The sequence below is a fragment of the Carettochelys insculpta genome, chromosome 9 (assembly GCF_033958435.1).
Source record: "Carettochelys insculpta isolate YL-2023 chromosome 9, ASM3395843v1, whole genome shotgun sequence".
Taxonomy (NCBI): Eukaryota; Metazoa; Chordata; order Testudines; family Carettochelyidae; genus Carettochelys; species Carettochelys insculpta.
Window position 1 is genome coordinate 21,088,149 of NC_134145.1, and position 17,739 is coordinate 21,105,887.

Consider the following 17,739-nt stretch of genomic DNA (forward strand, 5'->3'; position numbering starts at 1 on the left):
CCTTCCAGCTCTGTGAGATATGATATGAAAGCTTTGAAACAGGCCTGCATTGTTGCTAACTTGTTTGCAGTTAACATAAATCTATCTGAACTAATTTATACAAGTAATTGAAGATCTTCCCAAAAATCAGTGAATTAAAGGAATCACCTAACACATCTAAATTAAACAAAGCAGCATAAATGTAGCACTTTAACTAAAAGATTATTTGGTGATGTGCTTTCATGGGACAAACCCACCCATGAAAGCTCATCACTGAATAAATCATTTTGTTAGTCTTTAAAGTGCTACATTTCTGCTGCCTTTTTTGTTGGAGTACAGACTAAGACGGCTACCTCTGTCTTACTACATCTAAATTAATTCTTTTAAATAAGACAGCTAGAATTATAATGTGGAGAATTTGAAGGCAGATTAAGTAAAGCAAAGAAAAAAGTACAAAAATTAATGACGTAAGAATGTTGTTTAAAGTTGCCAGAAATGTGCAGAAATGGTGGGAGTATTTCTAATTGACTCTTTTGTAGTTTGTACAGTTTTATGCAAGTATGAATGAAGGACTCTACTCTTCTGTACATTATTTAATTTTTATGTAAAGTGTACACTCCTGACCTGTGTTAATATAATAGTTGTCATGTTACCTCAAATGATTTTTTCATTATGTCATACCACAAGGACACTTGTTGACAAGTACTCACAGTACAACATGTTAATGGCATGGAGTTATCTACCAGTGCATGTATCACTGCTGTAATAATGGTTTTGTACATCTGACATTGTAGCCTGAAAATTACAGCAACTTGACCGACCCCATAAGAGAATTTCTAGAAATGCCCTTTTCACTAGGTTGATTCAATGGTCTTCTAGAATCAAAGCAACTGAGATCAAGAGATGCAAAGGACTGCTGGAGGTATAGTAGCAGCAATATATAATTGCATGGGAATGCCTGCTTTCAATTTTAAATTATTCAGAAGTTTTCTGTTTATCCGGTCTGTACTCTTTCATGTATACATTAATAGGCAGGAGTCTTCATGATATAATTAAACACAGGAAAGATAAAATATATTTATTCGAAATAGTGGTAAATATTAATAATGAATTTATCTGCAACTTTGGGAACTACATTTTCTCTTTAATGCTGTGCATACTGCTAGAGTGAATTCATATATAACTGAACAACAATGCAAATTGTTAATCTACCAACCTAATTTATTATACTTTTATAATGATGTTATTTAAATACAATTAGTTATGAGTCCTACACCTGAGGCTGAAGGCAAAGCCTAAGCAATACAGTTTCGCTGATCTGTTTGAAGAATAACTTCCTAAAAATAGCATTCCAGGTTTCTTTCTGGCAGTTTCCATTTCAAATGAGCACAATTTACAAGTATTTGATAAAGTGGGTCTTTGCCCACGAAAGCTTATGCTCCAAAAAATCTGTTAGTCTATAAGCTGCCACAGAACTTCTTCTTGCTTTAACTTACAAGTAGTATGTTTTTCCCTGTGCCAGTCCTGCAAACTCATGCTGGGAAGTAAGTCTCAAGCAAGGATTTACTTTTGTATATTGTCATCGTTAACAGACATACTCTAGGCAAATTATGTCCTCAGTTACCCTTGTGCAACCATACTGCCTTCCAATTATGCCTTCACTTGTATCTGTACAATGCCACTGCAGGCTAATAGGCTTTTGCAGGAGTCAATGAATGATCTGACCTGCAAAACCTCAATTGCTGATAATGGTGTGCAAGGATGAGAGAACCCAGCTTGTGTCTGAGACTCCAGGTAAATTTGCAGGATTGGCAAAATATAATCTAGTTACTTTCATACTGAGTAAATTCAGTCTGCAATCGGTGAGACAGTAAACATGGAACTCCCTAATGCCAGAGTAACTGTTCAGAGTAGACCTGCATGTTAAGAAACTGAGTTTTAAAAACCACAGTAATGATTTGGAAATAATTCTAAATGTTAAATCGAAATGTTTGTTATCAATTTCAGGATGCATATATTCCTTAATCATACGGTTAATCAACAAGCTGCAGTAGTGCTCACTGTCTTGCCTCTGATAAACTTTCAGAAAGCAGTTTAAAATTATAGAAACAATGATCTGAGTAGCTAACATTATGCTTAAAATTATTGTGTATATAAACTCAAAGGCCAATAACTTGGCAAACAATTTTAAGTATAGTATTTCATGATGTGTATCTCTTTGTCTCATTAATCATTTTATGGTATTTCCTTTAATACCAACATACAGTTAGAAAAATTTGTTCAGAAGCGTTTGAAAGTACCGAGATGATTGGGTGGCATATGTGCTCTCTCTGGCGGTATATATCTATAGATTTCAGATTTGGCCAAGAACCAGAAGAAAGCAGATCTTTGCACCACATCATCCTGACTTATTCAGACTCAGACTTTGGCAGATGCACCAGAAGAATCATTGAATACTGGAGAAAAGGTTTGAAGTAAATATGGTGAAATTCAATGAGGACAAATGCACAGTATTCCTCTTAGGAAGGAACTATCAGATTCACACATACCAAATGGGAAATGATTACTTAAGTAGCACTGCAGAAAGAGATTTAGCTGTCACAGTGGACCACAGACTAAATAAGAATGAACCGTGTAACACTGTTGCAAAAAAAGGAAACATCATTCTGGGATGCATTAACAGGAGCATTGCAAACAAAACATGAGAAGTAATTCTTCTGCTATACTCTACGTTGATTAGGCCTCTGCATGTTTGGCATATCAGTACTGACAGCCATGGTCCCTAGCAGAAATAGGCACCTTCCTCCAGATGTAGGAAGGTAATTTGTTTTGAGGAGTGGAATTTAAATTGCACCTCTATCCCTCAGCATTTCCTACTGGTTAGATGTGGCAGCTACTGTTCAGAAATCTGGGTTTTGTGAGTCCCATTCTTATGCACCAACTCCCCCAGGGCACCTAACTCAGGAATATACTCTCCATAGAATGATACAGCATCTATGCATCGCAGTTCTGAACATTGCAAGGCTGAAGTACCTTTGGCTGTGTCTACACTTGTGTTTTTCTTTTGAAAGAAGGGAAGGAGTCTTTCGAAGATGGGGTTTACTTTCGAAAGAGCAGTGTCTACACTGGTTTTTGTCTTTCGAAAGAAGCTATTTCAAAATAAGGATATGCAAATAAGGTGTCGGATATGCAAATTTGTGCCTCATCTGCTTTTTTGATTTGCCTCATTTGCATACCTCTTTTGAAAGAGGAATGCAAGTGTAGACACAGCCTTTGTGACTCCAGCCCTTTGAATACAGACAGTGTAGATGAAACAATATCTTCATTGGACCCACTTCTGGTGATGGAGGACAAGTTTTTGAGCTTAACAGTGCTCTTCATAAGGTAAAGTCTGCCAGGAAGAGCTCCATGAAGCCCAAATGCTTATCTGTTTCCTCAGTAATCATTGACCAATAAAAAATATTTCCTCACTCGCCTTGGTCTCTTTCATATCCTAGGACAATATGGCTGCAGCAACTCTACATCTTAGGCTCTGTCTACACTAGCGTGTCAGCTGATGGATGGGTAATGAGTGGTCTGTGAGCCTATTTTACACCCGAGTCTTTAGCTGCTAGAACGGCCCATCCCTTCGCAGTGGGCAGCCAAGATGGCTGATGGATGCCCCCAAGAGTCACCTGAGACTTTAACTGCTAGGACAGACTGTCTCTTCGCAGTGGGCAGCCAGTGTGGCTGACAGGTGCCCCCGAGATTGGTGCAGAGAGCTTATTCCACCCGAGACTTTGACTGCTAGGACAGATTGTCCCTTTGCAGTGGGCAGCCAGTGAGGCTGATGGGTGCCCCAAGAGTCTGCTCCATGGAGGCAGCACAACTCAGCGCCCAGCTTTTACTGCACCTTACCACTGACCAAGATGAATATAGCCAAACCAGCTAAGGTCCTTTGTTTGTGTTTGGCCGAGTTACAGCAACTAGAAGGAGTCAAGCTGAAGCTTAAACATGGTTACTATTTATTACAAAGCAGAAATGAAAATCTTAATGGTTACAGAATTATATAAAATCTTAATGGTTACACTGTTATTGCTCTATTTGCTTACCTACTTTAGTAGGATGATACAAATGACATGTCAATGAGAGAAAGTTACCCATTTGAGGACCAGACGCCTCAGACTAAAGAGCTCTTACTACTAAATGTGCACAAAAAACATTGCAGGTATAATTCTCACCGCTGCGTCCTTTGACTCCAGCATAGCCAAGGTTGTTCACTGAATCCCTCGGGAAGAACTGTACGAGGAAGGGGGTCCCCTAGATCCTCGGGAGGCAATAACCTTACCCGACTGGCAGGCACAGGAGATTGGCGCTCAGTTAGAGTAGGCTGCCAGGCCCCTCTTTATACCCCTTGGGGGGCACGTAGGTTCTTCCTTATCTCAAGGTACCAATTGTGCTGGGTCGTCTTTGTGATGCCAGCGCTTACAAGGCAGTTACACTTGTAAGGACAGAGATAACTAAATTTGTAGAAACGGGGCAAACTTTGAAACGGGCAGTAAAGTTCCCCTCCTGGGACCAAGTGTGGGCGGATCAATTATCAACACCAGCCAAGGGCAGCTTAAAGTCCTGAGGCCGACAGCTAGCCTGTTAGCCCTCTTATCTATATTCTTCAGTCCAGGGTCATGCTGACATAGCACGTGTGTCTGTGAGGCACCAACAGACAGTGTGCTCTCAAAACATTCCAAGACTGTGCTGTTTCTTTGTGCTGTGTGCTCTGAGACACCGAAGAGGGGCAGGCAAGATGGGGTAGAGCTTGTGGGGGGGTGGGGGCGGGAATTCTGTCTGGCTACATAGCCTCAGAACTTTGAAAGGGGCATGATAGTGAACTTAATCGAAAGATGCTAATGAGGTGCTGCCATGAATATGCAGTACCTCATTAGCATAATAGTGGCCGCAGCACTTCAAAAGTGCTGCTTTCGCTCTCGTGTGGCTCGTCTACATGGGGTCCTTTTTGAAAGGACCTCACACACTTTGAAATCCCCTTATTCGTATTGGTTATAGGAATAAGGGGATTTTGAAGAATACGGGGTCCTTTCGAAAAGGACCTCGTGTACACAAGCCGCACAAGGTCGAAAGCAGCACTTTCGAAGTGCTGTGGCTGCCGTTATGCTAATGAGGTGCTGCATATTCATGTAAGCACCTCAATAGCATCTTTCGATTAGGTTCATTATCATGCCCCTTTCAAAGTTCTGGGGCTAGTGTAGACATAGCCTTAGAGTTAGATTATGTTGTCCTTTCTCATATGGAATAATACTACTTCAAATAGCCAGAAGTAAGGTACTACTCAGGATTAGGAAGCATGATGGACTCTTACCCTTCCTGAGTAATTTATTGCTGCTACTCTATAACCGTAGTTTATAATTTTAACAGAAAAAAACAGATATAAGATCAAGCCAACTTTACCTAAGCGGTAATGTTCACCATTAAGTTCCTAAAATAGCAATACTTTTAAAAAAATCTGAAGCGTGTTAGCTGCATATTTTTTGCTCAGTTTCAGCAGGATTCCTTAATTGAATTTAGATATTATTTCTGTTCATTAGAACTCACTTTATACCATGTCATCTGTTATAATTTTATTAAAATAGACTGAAGACAGTAGAAATTAAATGGCCCTTTAGCCTACATGTAAGGCAAAGTGTCCTTTCAATATTTTTAAACAGCAATAATATCCAAAATAGCTTAAAGAAATAATTACTGTGGCTTCTGAATTGTCCAAAATATAAATTGATTCCATATTGCTTTGCTTTTAAAAGGTGACCTGGTTTAGTGAATCAGTGATGAAAACTTGTACTGACACAAAAACACTGGAGAAAATAATGCATTGGCTACAATCCGAATCAATGCAAAGTTGATTTAACTCAGCCCTTTCATATTTCCCTAAATCTGTGCTTACTTAGTGGATGTGCTCTCAATCAGTTTTATTGTCTGAAATATGAACTCATTCAACAAAGTAGCATGGAGCAAGAATGGCATGGGCAGTGCTTCCTTCATTTTCTAATGTGATATGCTTACCCTGTATTATTCTTAATCAAAGAATGCAAACTGTTCTGTGCTGGTGAGGGTTGAAGAGGAGCCTCAAGCATTTTGATAAGAGAAGAGGTATGCATTAAAAAATTAAGTGCCGTTGCGTTCCTATTTGAACTTTCCCCATTTAGTTAAGGAAACTGCAAAATGCAGTTTCCTGCACCTGGGGTTCTTCCATTAGGAGAATAGTGTTTATTCCAGGCCAAGAGCAGAAGAAAGTCCTCAAAATCTTGTGGAACTCCTTTTCTTCTGCACTGCCAACAGACATCTTCCTTCCCGTTCTCCCAGTCCTGTATTTCCAGCATCCAATATTATCTCCCATTGGCCAAACCGCTTCCTAATCTCTCCCTGGAGCACAAGTGAGAGAGAGTTCCCAGGACAGAGGAGGAGCCCTTCCAAATTGACATAAATCAGTTTAGCTAACAGTTGGAGTGTGGAGGGATATTCTGTAGGAAGTAGCCAGCTCCGCCACTTTCAGAATTGCAAGGGCATCACCTCAAAGAGCCTGTGTAAAGGAGTTTCTACCAAGATGTAGAAGGCTAGGTAGAGAGAGACAGGACTCTTCCACATTCTATAGACCAAGGGCCATGCCATCCACTGATAAAACTGAAATAGTTTTGTACTCTGACTAAAGGGAAGAGTTGAGATTGACATACAGACATGACTATCAAGGAACTGAAGAGAACGTCCTTGCAGTAATACAGAAGTGGTCACTTTTCTTAATGCTCTTTACTTTCCCCAGGACAGGGCTCTCCATAGTTCCAATACTTAATCTCCTTTAGTCTTATCTAGCTATTCCCTTTTACTCTTTAGAAGAGGAAACTCCAAGCACGTTGAAGGGCCCAGGCATCATCCCAATAACATCTGCATCTCTTCCTTTTTTTGAGTTAGCTTTCTTTCCTCTATCCATTTTCATTGAAATATAGAACTGGAAGGACCCTCAATAGTCTAGTCATCTAGTTCTGTCGTCTGTACTGAGGCAAAATTAAATATTATCTAGCACCTGACAGGTTTTTGCCTAAGCTGCTCTTAAAAATTTTCAGGAGACAGAACTTCCACTGCCTTTCTAGGGTTCCAGTATTTAACTACCCTGGTTTTGCCTCACATCCACCCCAACTCTTTCTTTCTGCGATTTAAACCCATTTACTACTTGTCTCAAACATCTCTCCTAGTGCTTCAGTTTGGAACTGCAATTCCCAGTTTAACCTTCCATTTGAATAAAACAGTTTAACATTGTTTTAAACATGCTTCTATGATACTAACTTCTCAGGAATAAGTGTAGAACATACCAGAAATGAGGAAAACTTGTTAGCAGCAATAGATAGAGATGCAGGAAGTAGCCAATAGTAGCAAAACGACCACTTTAGGGCTATGGGTATTTCTGTCACAGTTTGTTTCTGAGAAGTGAAGTTAGGTTCATTTGTCTATAACTCTGGCGATAACTGCTGCTGCTGCTACTGCTACCTAACCCTTGTACTCAGTGGAGCATAAGTCATCGACAAGTCTCCTTTACTTCACAATGTCAATTGGTTCTTGTCCTGCTCTGTTCCAAAGCTCACTTGTGATGAAGTCTTGCTATTTAATGTGAAGGATGTACCTCAGGCATCTGTTTATGAATGTCTGTAGCCTGTGATTTGAGAACTTTCTAGTATGCCAGATCTCTCATACATACAAGAACACACTCTTCACATTTGTGTTGAAAATCTACAGTTTCATCATCACAGATATTATTTGTGACCTCCATATGGGACAGAGAGTCTTGAATGCATCTGTTGCTTTCCCCTTCCTGGCATTGATATCCTTATCTGTTTCTCCATCTATGCCCATAACGCTCCACAAGTAGGTGAGCCGCTCCATATCATCCAGGTCGTCCTCTCCTAGTGTGATGGTGATGTTATTGGACAGGTCAATCCTCAATATCTTGGTCTTTCCCTTGTTAATGTTCAGTCCAGCCATTGAGGCAGTTTTGTATAGCGTTGACCTTTTCTTTCATGCTTTCATGTTGGTGCGAAAGGATAGCAACATCATGAGCAAAATCAATGTCCTCTTGCTGTTTGAAAAGTGTCCACTGGATGCCTCGTTGATGGCCATCTGCTGCCCTGTTCATATTCCAGTCGATTGTGATCAAAAACAGGAAGGGTGACAGTAGGCACCCTTGTCACATTCCCGACAGTATGCTCACACTATTGTGAATAACTTGGCATGTCAAGGGTTGAATGAATCAAGTTGTATTAATTTTGGATGGGATGCCATGGTGTTGCAGCAGTTTCCACAAAGTGTCTCTATCATTGCTTTTTCAAAGTCTATGAAGGTTCTGTACAGGGGCGAGTTCCACTCGAGTGACTGTTCTATGATCACTCTGGGTGCGTCTACACTTGCATTCCTCTTTCGAAAGAGGTATGCAAATGAGGTTAAATTGAAAATGAAAATGAGGTGTAAATTTGTGTATTTGGTGCTTCATTTGCATGTTCTAATTATGAAAGAGCTTCTTTTGAAAGGAGAAAGCCAGTCTAGATGCTGCTCTTTTGAAAGTAAACCCCATCTTTGAAAGAATCCTTCTTCCCATTAAATAAAGGGAAGAAGGATTCTTTCGAAGATGGGTTTACTTTCGAAAGAGCAGCGTCTACACTGGCTTTCTTTCGAAAGACGCACTTTCGAAATTAGAATATCAAATGAGGTACCAAATACACAAGTTTATGCCTCATTTGCATTTTCGAGTTACCTCATTTGCATGCCTCTTTCGAAAGAGGAATGCAAGTGTAGACGCACCCTCTGAGAGCTGCTATTTGGTCAGCTCAGGATCTGTCACTTCAGAAGCTGGCCTGTTCTTCCTTGACAGCTCAGGACAGCAGGTGCCCATAAGCACCCAGTTAAAAGAGAACAGAAAGAAAAGTACTGTGTTCACTTTCATCAGTCACTGTGCCCTTCAGCCATCTTCTATAAATACTTGAAGACAATCACTAATGGTATCTAGATTCCTTCTGCTGGATGCTTAATGCACTGTGGGTGAACTTCATCAGACCCTGCTGACTTCAATATATCTTGTAAAAAATTGCATTATTATCCTAAGACCACAGCAAGTTTAGTGGATTTATAGTCTTTTTTAAGATGTAATTAATACCATGAAGTTATTCAGAAGTTTTTGTACTCTGAGATTATCAATAACGTTCAACTGAATTAAGTTGAAAATATAATGCAGGGGTTTTAATGTATGGGTTTCACTCTATTTTAAAGTCATAAAGATGTACTGTCTTTTGTTATAAAGAAATCACTAAAATGAGAATAGGTATACACTAAATAATGTATAAGCTTAACAAGAATTGTCATGCACAGTAAACATGAGCAGATAGGAATAAGGGGACTTTGAAGTAGCCGGGGTCCTTTTGAAAATGAGCCCCGTCTGGAAGAGCCATGTGGTGGCAAGCCGCGTCAATTTCGAAGTGCTGCGGCCGCCTGCATGCTAATGTGGTGCTGAATATGTATTTCAGTGCTTCATTAGTAAACTTTGCATGGCCATTTTGAATTTTTTGGCTAGTGTAGACATAGCCATTGAGTAGTATTTATTCTACTAGTACTACCACTGTCTTCACTGGAACTATTCCAAAGGGATGATGGTCGCAGAATCTCACAATGAATGATTGCCAAAACTCAAGTTCTCCTTTTGAGAGATGACCTTTTGGGTGCTCCACTTTTGCTCAAGGTGCATCTCAGCACCTTTGATCAGAGATTGTACAGCAGTGCTCTCCTTCCCCTCTGCCCCCAGGTTGCACCCATGTAGTATTCACCCCACAAGTTGTGACTGGTTGAGTAGCATGTGCATGGCTTGGGGCTCCTCTCTTCCTTTGGTAGTATTCCTAGCTAGAGACAGAGTGCAGCAGTGCTACTACTTCAAGCTGCTTTCCACTTCAACTATTACACTCGCCCCAAGTCTCAACACACATTGTTTCCTTACTTATTTTTTCTCAATTTCTTTCAAAAAATACTTTTTACTTCAGCTTGCCCCTATGTGTAGGTCCCTAGATTCAGGTGATGTTCCTCATGCTATGAGGCCATCGCTATTTCAGATGGCTGCTTGCAGTGCTTACACTGTTTGGGGGAATCCTGTGTACCCCCAAAATGCATACATTGCAATAAACTTAAAGCCAGGACTCACAATGGCCAGGACCTGCACCTAAAGCTCTGGCTTTGGAAGGTCTCCTTCAGATTGGTTTCTGATCCTGGCAAAGATTCAGCTTCCACCTCAGACAAGAAGACAAGGAAGTGTCCAGCAGCTTCTTTCTTGTCACGGTGTTGAACAGCTCCAACATTCCAAGCTGGTCTCCTCCAATTCAGCTATCCTGTGACGCAGCAACTATAACACTTGTCCAGTTAGACAACTCTCCAACACCACATTTTACAGTCCTCGTTCCTCTGATCCCACTGAAGAATACCAAAAGAAACTACAGCATCCTCTTAAGGAACTCCCTGCCTCTATTCAGGACCAAATTCATATAGACATGCCTTCATAGCCCAGGACAGGATTATTCTGTTTGCTTTCAAAAATCCATAAACCTGGAAACCCCGGATGCCCTATCATTTCAGGTATTGGCACCCTCACTACCAGACTGTCCAGCTATGTGGATTCCCTCCTCAAACCCTATGCTACCAGCACTCCTAGCTATCTCCAGGATACCACTGACTTCCTGAGGAAATTACAGAACATCTGAAACCTTCCTGGATGTAGAAGCTCTCTACAACAATATTCCACGTGAAGATGGACTACAAGTGCTACATGTCACTATCCCTCATGTTACCATTGCAAATCTGATGGCTGAACTATGTAACTTTGTCTTCACGCCTCACTATTTCTGATTTGGGGACAATTTGTGCCTCCAGATCAGCAGCACTGCTATGGGCACCTATATGGCCCCACAGTATGCGAACATTTTTATGGTTGACTTAAAACAACGCTTCCTCAGCTCCTGTCCCTTATTACCCTTCCTTTACTTTTGCTACATCAATGACATCTTTATCGTTTGGACCCACGGTACAGAGACTCTTGAAGAATTCCACAGACATTTTAATAACTTGCACCTCCAACATCAGTCTCAACCTTGACCATTCCACAGGAGAGATCCATTTTCTGGACATCACAGTACAGAGCACTGATGGTCAAATCAATACCACTCTCTACTGGAAACCAACTGACTGCTACACTTACCTACATGCCTGCAGCTTCTATCTAGGACATATCACATGATTCATCATTTATATTCAAGCCCTTAGCTACAACTGCATCTGCTCCAATCCTACTGATAGAGACCAAAAACTTCAAGAGCTCTAACAGGCATTTGTAAAACTTAATTACATGCGGGGAGAAGTAACGGGGGCGGGGGGGGGGAACAGGTTGACAGGGCCAGACAAATACCCAGAAACCAGCTACTTCTAGATAGGCCCAGGAAGGTCAATAACAGAACAACACTTGTCGTCACCTATAGCCCCCAACTCAAACCCCTCCAGTGCAATATCAACAATCTACACTGGACCATGATGCTACACTCTCAGCCCTACGTGAGAGGCCTATTCTTTCCTATAGACAACCACCTAACTTCAGGAAAATTCTCACTAGCAATCACACGCCATACAACAGAAATACTAATCCTTGGACTTTTCCCTGCAACAAACCCCATTGCCAACTCTGTCCACATATTTACTTTGGAGACATCATTACTGGACCTAACCACATCAACACACAGTCGGTGGCTCATATTCCCGTACCTCCACTAATGTTATATATACCATTATGTGCCAGCAATGCCACTCTGCAATGTATAGTGGACAGACCAGACAATCACTTCACCAAAGAATGAATGAACACAAATCAGCCATCAGGAATCTGAATACACATAAAGCTGTCAGTGAGCATTTCAGTGGAGTATTCCATAGCATTCAAGACCTGAAAATCTGCATCCTAAAACAAAGAGACTTTAACACCAGATTACAAAGGGAGACGTGAACTGGACTTTGTTCTTAAGTTCGACACTTTGAGTTTAGGTCTCAATAGAGATAGTAATTACCTGACATATTTCAAGGACAAGTATCGGAGGGGTAGCTGTGTTAGTCTGGATCTGTAAGAACGAAGAGTCCTGTGGCACCTTATAGACTAACAGAAAAATTTTGAGCATGAGCTTTTGTGAGCACAGACTCACTGCATCAGATGAAGTGAGTCTGTGCTCACAAAAGCTCATGCTCAAAACTTTTCTGTTAGTCTATAAGGTGCCACAGGACCCTTCATTGCTATTTCAAGGACAGTTTCCCCATCTTTGATATTCATAGTGATCTCAGACAAGTCACTTAGCTTAACAGACACTTGCAGTATGTAATTTTCTTCCCCCACCTTTACCCCTCCCTTCTGTCCTATGTAGCTGATTTGTCTGTTTTCATTTCATATTTTTCTTTCTGTTAAATTCTCATTATGCCAGTTTACTTTCCTCAGAATTTCCAGATCTGATGAAGTGGGTGTGTTCCACAAAATCTCATGACCTGATAAATTATTTTGTTAGTCTGTAAAGTGCTACATGACTGCTTTTTTGTTTTATGGCTAATCCAGTTTCTCTGAGCTAGGAAGTATAGCTAATGTATGGGTATTGAACAAACAGTAATGGGTCAGAGAGGTGATCGTAGAATTTGAAGCAGCTAAAATTCCGTCATCAGGCTGAAAGGTCATGGAGGTAATTTCCTTTTTGCTGTTGGGTTTCACCTCACTACTAGATACTGCTAAATCATCCCACTAGAGATTATTTACTATGGGGAATCTTAATATCCTTCAACAAACCAATATGGGATTTTATATGTCATTGAATAATATTGTCAGAGTCTGTTATACAGTAAGTAACTGGGGGCAGGGACTGTGTCATTTTAAATGTTCTGCACCAAATGCACTGCTGACACTCAGTAAGTTATTAATAACTACAAAACAGTGGCAAATTATCCAGAATCCAGCCACTACATTTTCCTTTTTCAGCTTTCAGAATCTGGCCATTGCTTAAATTCCAGCCAACAAACGTGGGATGGATTTTTGGTAAGTGTGCCAGTGACTTAAACTTTCAGTATTTTTCTGTAAAGATGGCATAAATGGCGAAACATGTTCTAAACCACATTTCTTTTCATTGCAGATGGCAGTGAGAGAACATGAAGAGGCAGATAGGGGCAGATGCCATTTCAGAGCCAATCGTCTGTCCTGAAGAAATACTGAATAGCATAGTCCATTGTAGAAAATGTTTAGAATGTCTGAGGTCTCAAAAGAGAGATTTCTTTTGTGTGTGTGTGTGTGTATTGTGTGTATTTTACATGTGTTTAGCTCACCACATGTAAAAATGTGCTGCGTCTTGCATGCATGATGTCTGATATGGCTCATGAATGTACACCATTTCTCCTCAAAAGTCTGCCCTTCCTTTTTTTTTTTTGAGTCAGCATTGAAATTTTTCAGAAGGATGGGGAAATAATGGGAAGTGCACAGACCCAGTCTACAGTAGTTCCCATTGAGTAAATCAAGTTATAAATATTTCAGGGAAAGATATTGAGTCAGGGCTAAAGATACAGAAAAACTATATGCTTTGCAGGTGAAAAACTCCTAATTAGTGAGAAATTTCACTTCTTATGCAAGGCCATTCAGGTAGGAATTTTGGAATGGGTCATCTTTAAGTTCTCAGTACAATAGTTCTCTATGAAGTTTCACTCGGACTAAGTCAGAAAAAAAAATCTCCATATTTGACACAGTGCAGAGCAACAGCAATATGAAAAGTGTCTCTTCTATGTTCTCTGGCGTCCTGAGTGGGACCGGCTGAAAATATCCATAATAAGCCACAGTGTCCTACAAATGAAGTTTGTGAGTGTTGATGGTCTCTCTTAAAGCCTCTTGTTTAAAAATACCTCCTCCTTAACTGCTGCAAGGGATGTGACTCTGAATGAAATGGCTTCTTTCAGCTAAGACTGAAGGATTTTCTGTGCCTTTTGAAGCTGTAACATGTACCTGAATCAGCAATGATGGGTAAATGTGATAGGAGCACCAATGGAGATGAGTCTTCAGTTCCTTGGCTGATTTTCTAAGCGTTTTAATTGCCTTTTGTGGTGCACTATGTCTAAGCCTGTAGTGCAGTTCAGGTGTAGAGGAATTTCTAGTCTGCTTATGCAGTAGTCGCCATTTAACTTGACATTAGGCAGTCTGATTCTGAGCCTCAAAGGTTGGTTTATGGCACATAAAAGAGGAGGTTTCTCTTAGAAACAGACCTGACAAATGTGTCAGAAGTTAGAACAAAACAGAGTTACTGGACCTGATTTCTCACTGCCTGTTGCCTTGTGTAGTCAGTTACTGCTAGGAAAAATGCACAGAAAAACTACCAAATCAAAGGTCTTCTCTTTCACTTGGTTATCATTTTGCACCTTTTTTTGCAATGTCTTTGCATTATGAAAGTGTCATTTTGCATGGATTATTTTGGTCTTGAATGAGCTTGGTAATAAATAATACAAGTCTTTAATGTAACTGACAATGCCTAGGCTACATTTAGGAAAAAAACCCTGTAGGGCTTAGTAGTCATTTATTCCTTTGGTTTTTTTTTTTTTTTAAACTGGAGGCTTGTCATTCAGTGGCAGCTGCAACATAACGCTTACTCAGAGGATTCAGTGACAAATTACCCTATTTCAAAATGGCTGCCATCTCTCATTGCTCTCATGAAGAGTGATACTTGCAGTGCCATCAATGGGGGGGGGGCGCGGGTGGCGGGGGTGGAGTTTGCTTTGTCATTAATCTTCGCTTTAATTTAATCTGGGATATGGACAGTAAAAAATGAACTAACTGAATAATCATCACAGTAGGACGGAATCAATTGTTTGGATGTCCTCACTGTACATTTCTATAATTAAAAATGTTTGGATTTGTTTTAACATTCATGAAAACTCCAAATTTCCTGGATTTGTAATTCTTTTAGGTTTTTTTTTTTTTTTGGGGGGGGGGAAACTACCACAGCACTATAATGTATTTTTACAGTAAGTTATTGGTAACTTTTACAGTAAGTTATTAATAACTTTCCTCCTTGCATCCATCCTAACTTTTTTTTGTCTGGTAATTGGATTTCAATGACTATAATAAGGTACAAGGCAGTGGAAAGCAAGGCCCAGAAATCCTAGGTGTACATGGATTTAGTAGCATCTCTTATGGGGAGTGAAGTAATCACAGTGGATAATTAGAAAGAACTGGAGGATTCCTGATTGTCATATGCAATCCTCATTTGCAGAATCCAGTTTAGGGTATTTTGGGGGTGGGGTGGCTAGAGTGCTTTGGATTATTCTGAGTGAGTTGAACAGAACACAGGTAGCTTTGTGAGTTCCTTGTAACAAAGATCAGCTCATGAGGCCGCTGTGTATAATACCAGGAGCCAAAGAAGCCTCAAATGCAGGCCTGAATGTTGGTGTGTCCTTTTGGGGTTTTGCTTTTTGACACCTAATGGATATCTTTGAAACGTTCTGTTTTGTACCTGCTTTCTCAATGCTGTTACATTATTGTATTAAGCAAAACAAAAATGAATAAAACTGATTGCTATTTACTGTAGTGTGGTCTTTCTATTCAGCATTGGTCTGCCTGTTACTTCTTTACTTATACCTTGAAAGCACCTAACTGTACGTATTAGGAGTTCAACACGCAGAGTGGCTGTGTCATCAAGCTTCTCATTGCAGATGGCTCACTCTTCAACTGACATAGCCCCATTCTCAATATAACCACCTTACTTGAGTGTTTGCTATGTTTGGGCTCTTCCATCACTGCTAGATGATGGTAGCAATAACCTGTGCATTCTCAGCTACCTCTTCTACTTGCTTGGAGACCTCAGGATCTAATTTCTTTTGTGCTTTGTCACTCAACAAACCGTGCTTGCTGGGTACCGTTTATTTGCCATGTATCCTGAGATTAAATCGACTCTTGATGGTGCAGCTAAAGCTGCATTTTAACTGTTGTGCAAGATACGGTTATAGCAATATTTTTTTTAAAAATGGTAAGAAGTGAATTGTTACACTGCTGTTATTTAAATAGAATGTTGTTATTCTATTCAAGGCATGGACTCACATTACTTTTGATATGTGGAAATCACATTTAGCCAATGATCTTTTTAATTTTTGAACCAAAAAGTTATTTTAATTTTCTGTTTTCCCAAAAAAAGGAAAAAATGTTAAATATAACTACATTTGATTCTTGTTCCTGTTTTTGTGTGTTACAGGCAAATGGACACAGTTTTGTACATATGGAACATGAGAAAGCTGTATTACTACTGAAGAGTTTCCAGAATACGGTAGACCTAGTTATTCAACGTGAGCTTACTGTCTAAGTATTTTTTATAATTAGTAAACATATGTCTAGCCAGATCTAAAGTTCAAACAGAAATTTATACATAGGAAACAAATTTTGCCAATTGCTGGACCAATGGCAAACGTTAGTGCCAAATGTATAATACTCTATGTTAGCACTGCGCCTCTTGAAAAATGTTAACTATATAAATATGATGGTCATGTGGTTATGTATTAGTTTTAATTGTCAGCCTCTGGCTGTGCATTGGTGCAATTTCTTTTTTAATCAATTTACGTCTCAAAGTAGATTTCATATAACTTCAGAACACGGAAGCACACAAAAGTTCTTTATGAATTCTGCTGTCCATCAAAAATACTGCCTCAAAGTTGTATATACCTTTATAAAGAAAAACATATATTGCATTGTAATTCCCTTAAAATATTTCTATCACCAGTGGTATACTAAAAGATTATAGAGAAAAATATTTTTCATAGATACCACTAAGGAAATATATCTTAAATTTGAGCTATAGTATGTTGATTTTTTTCAATGCAAATATATATATGCCTTATAGAAATAACTATACATGTATAGTGTTTAGTGCTGAGCCCATATTGATTAGCTGAATTATTGCAATACAGAGTGAAATATTTCATAAGCTATACTTTCAACCCTGGAACCTAAATGTAATAATCTAAACAAAATTAATTGCCTTTGTCTGATTCTTTTAGCTGATTACATGTGAACTTGTGAAACAAAACAAGATAATTTTAGATAGTGATATTTCCCAAATAAAAACAGTGAGTGGTGTCTGGTGAGAAAACCTGATCCTCTACATTTATTAATTTTTATATTCATTAAAAATTATAGACTCCTTTCAATAAATTTTGATCCCAGTTCTCCTGTCATCTTATTTTGAGACAAAGTATAGCACTGCACGCCCCCCCCGCCAAAGTAAGTATGGCCAGCTCTGGCCCTTTGTGGGCAACTGTCCCATTGAAATCAGTGGGACTACTCCAAAACAGCTACAATGAATTGCTGGTAACACTAGATGACATTCAAAATATTTCTCCCAGAGGTGTGATATAAATACCTGTAGGTAAATCTCAGTGCAGTTCTGAGCGGACAGGAATAGATACAGCACATAACTGCATTACATTGGTGTTAGTTCAATAATCCAACACTTAATTTTTTCCTACAGCTGACAGTATGGCAAGTCAATTTCTGTGCCACAAATAAGTCTACATATATTGCATCAATCCTTTTTCCATTGAAGTCAATGGTAAAAAGATTTGTGACTGCTAGTGGCAGCAAGAATAGGCCACTTCAAACAATTTTCCAAGAAAATAAGTTGAGTATTCTGAATTGTATTGTTTTGT

The 17,739-nt window shown here is 39.6% G+C and overlaps 1 protein-coding gene across 3 annotated transcripts in view; it reads left to right on the top strand.

Annotated features, from left to right (window-relative positions):
- Positions 1 to 16,400, top strand: part of LRRC7 (leucine rich repeat containing 7) — a 204,679-nt gene extending 188,279 nt beyond the window's left edge. For all 3 annotated transcript variants that reach the window (XM_075002503.1, XM_075002504.1, XM_075002505.1), the window contains one exon: positions 16,293 to 16,400. In XM_075002503.1, coding sequence (XP_074858604.1) covers positions 16,293 to 16,400 — 108 coding nt within the window. The remainder of the gene's footprint in view (positions 1 to 16,292) is intronic.
- The last annotated feature ends 1,339 nt before the right edge of the window (positions 16,401 to 17,739 follow it).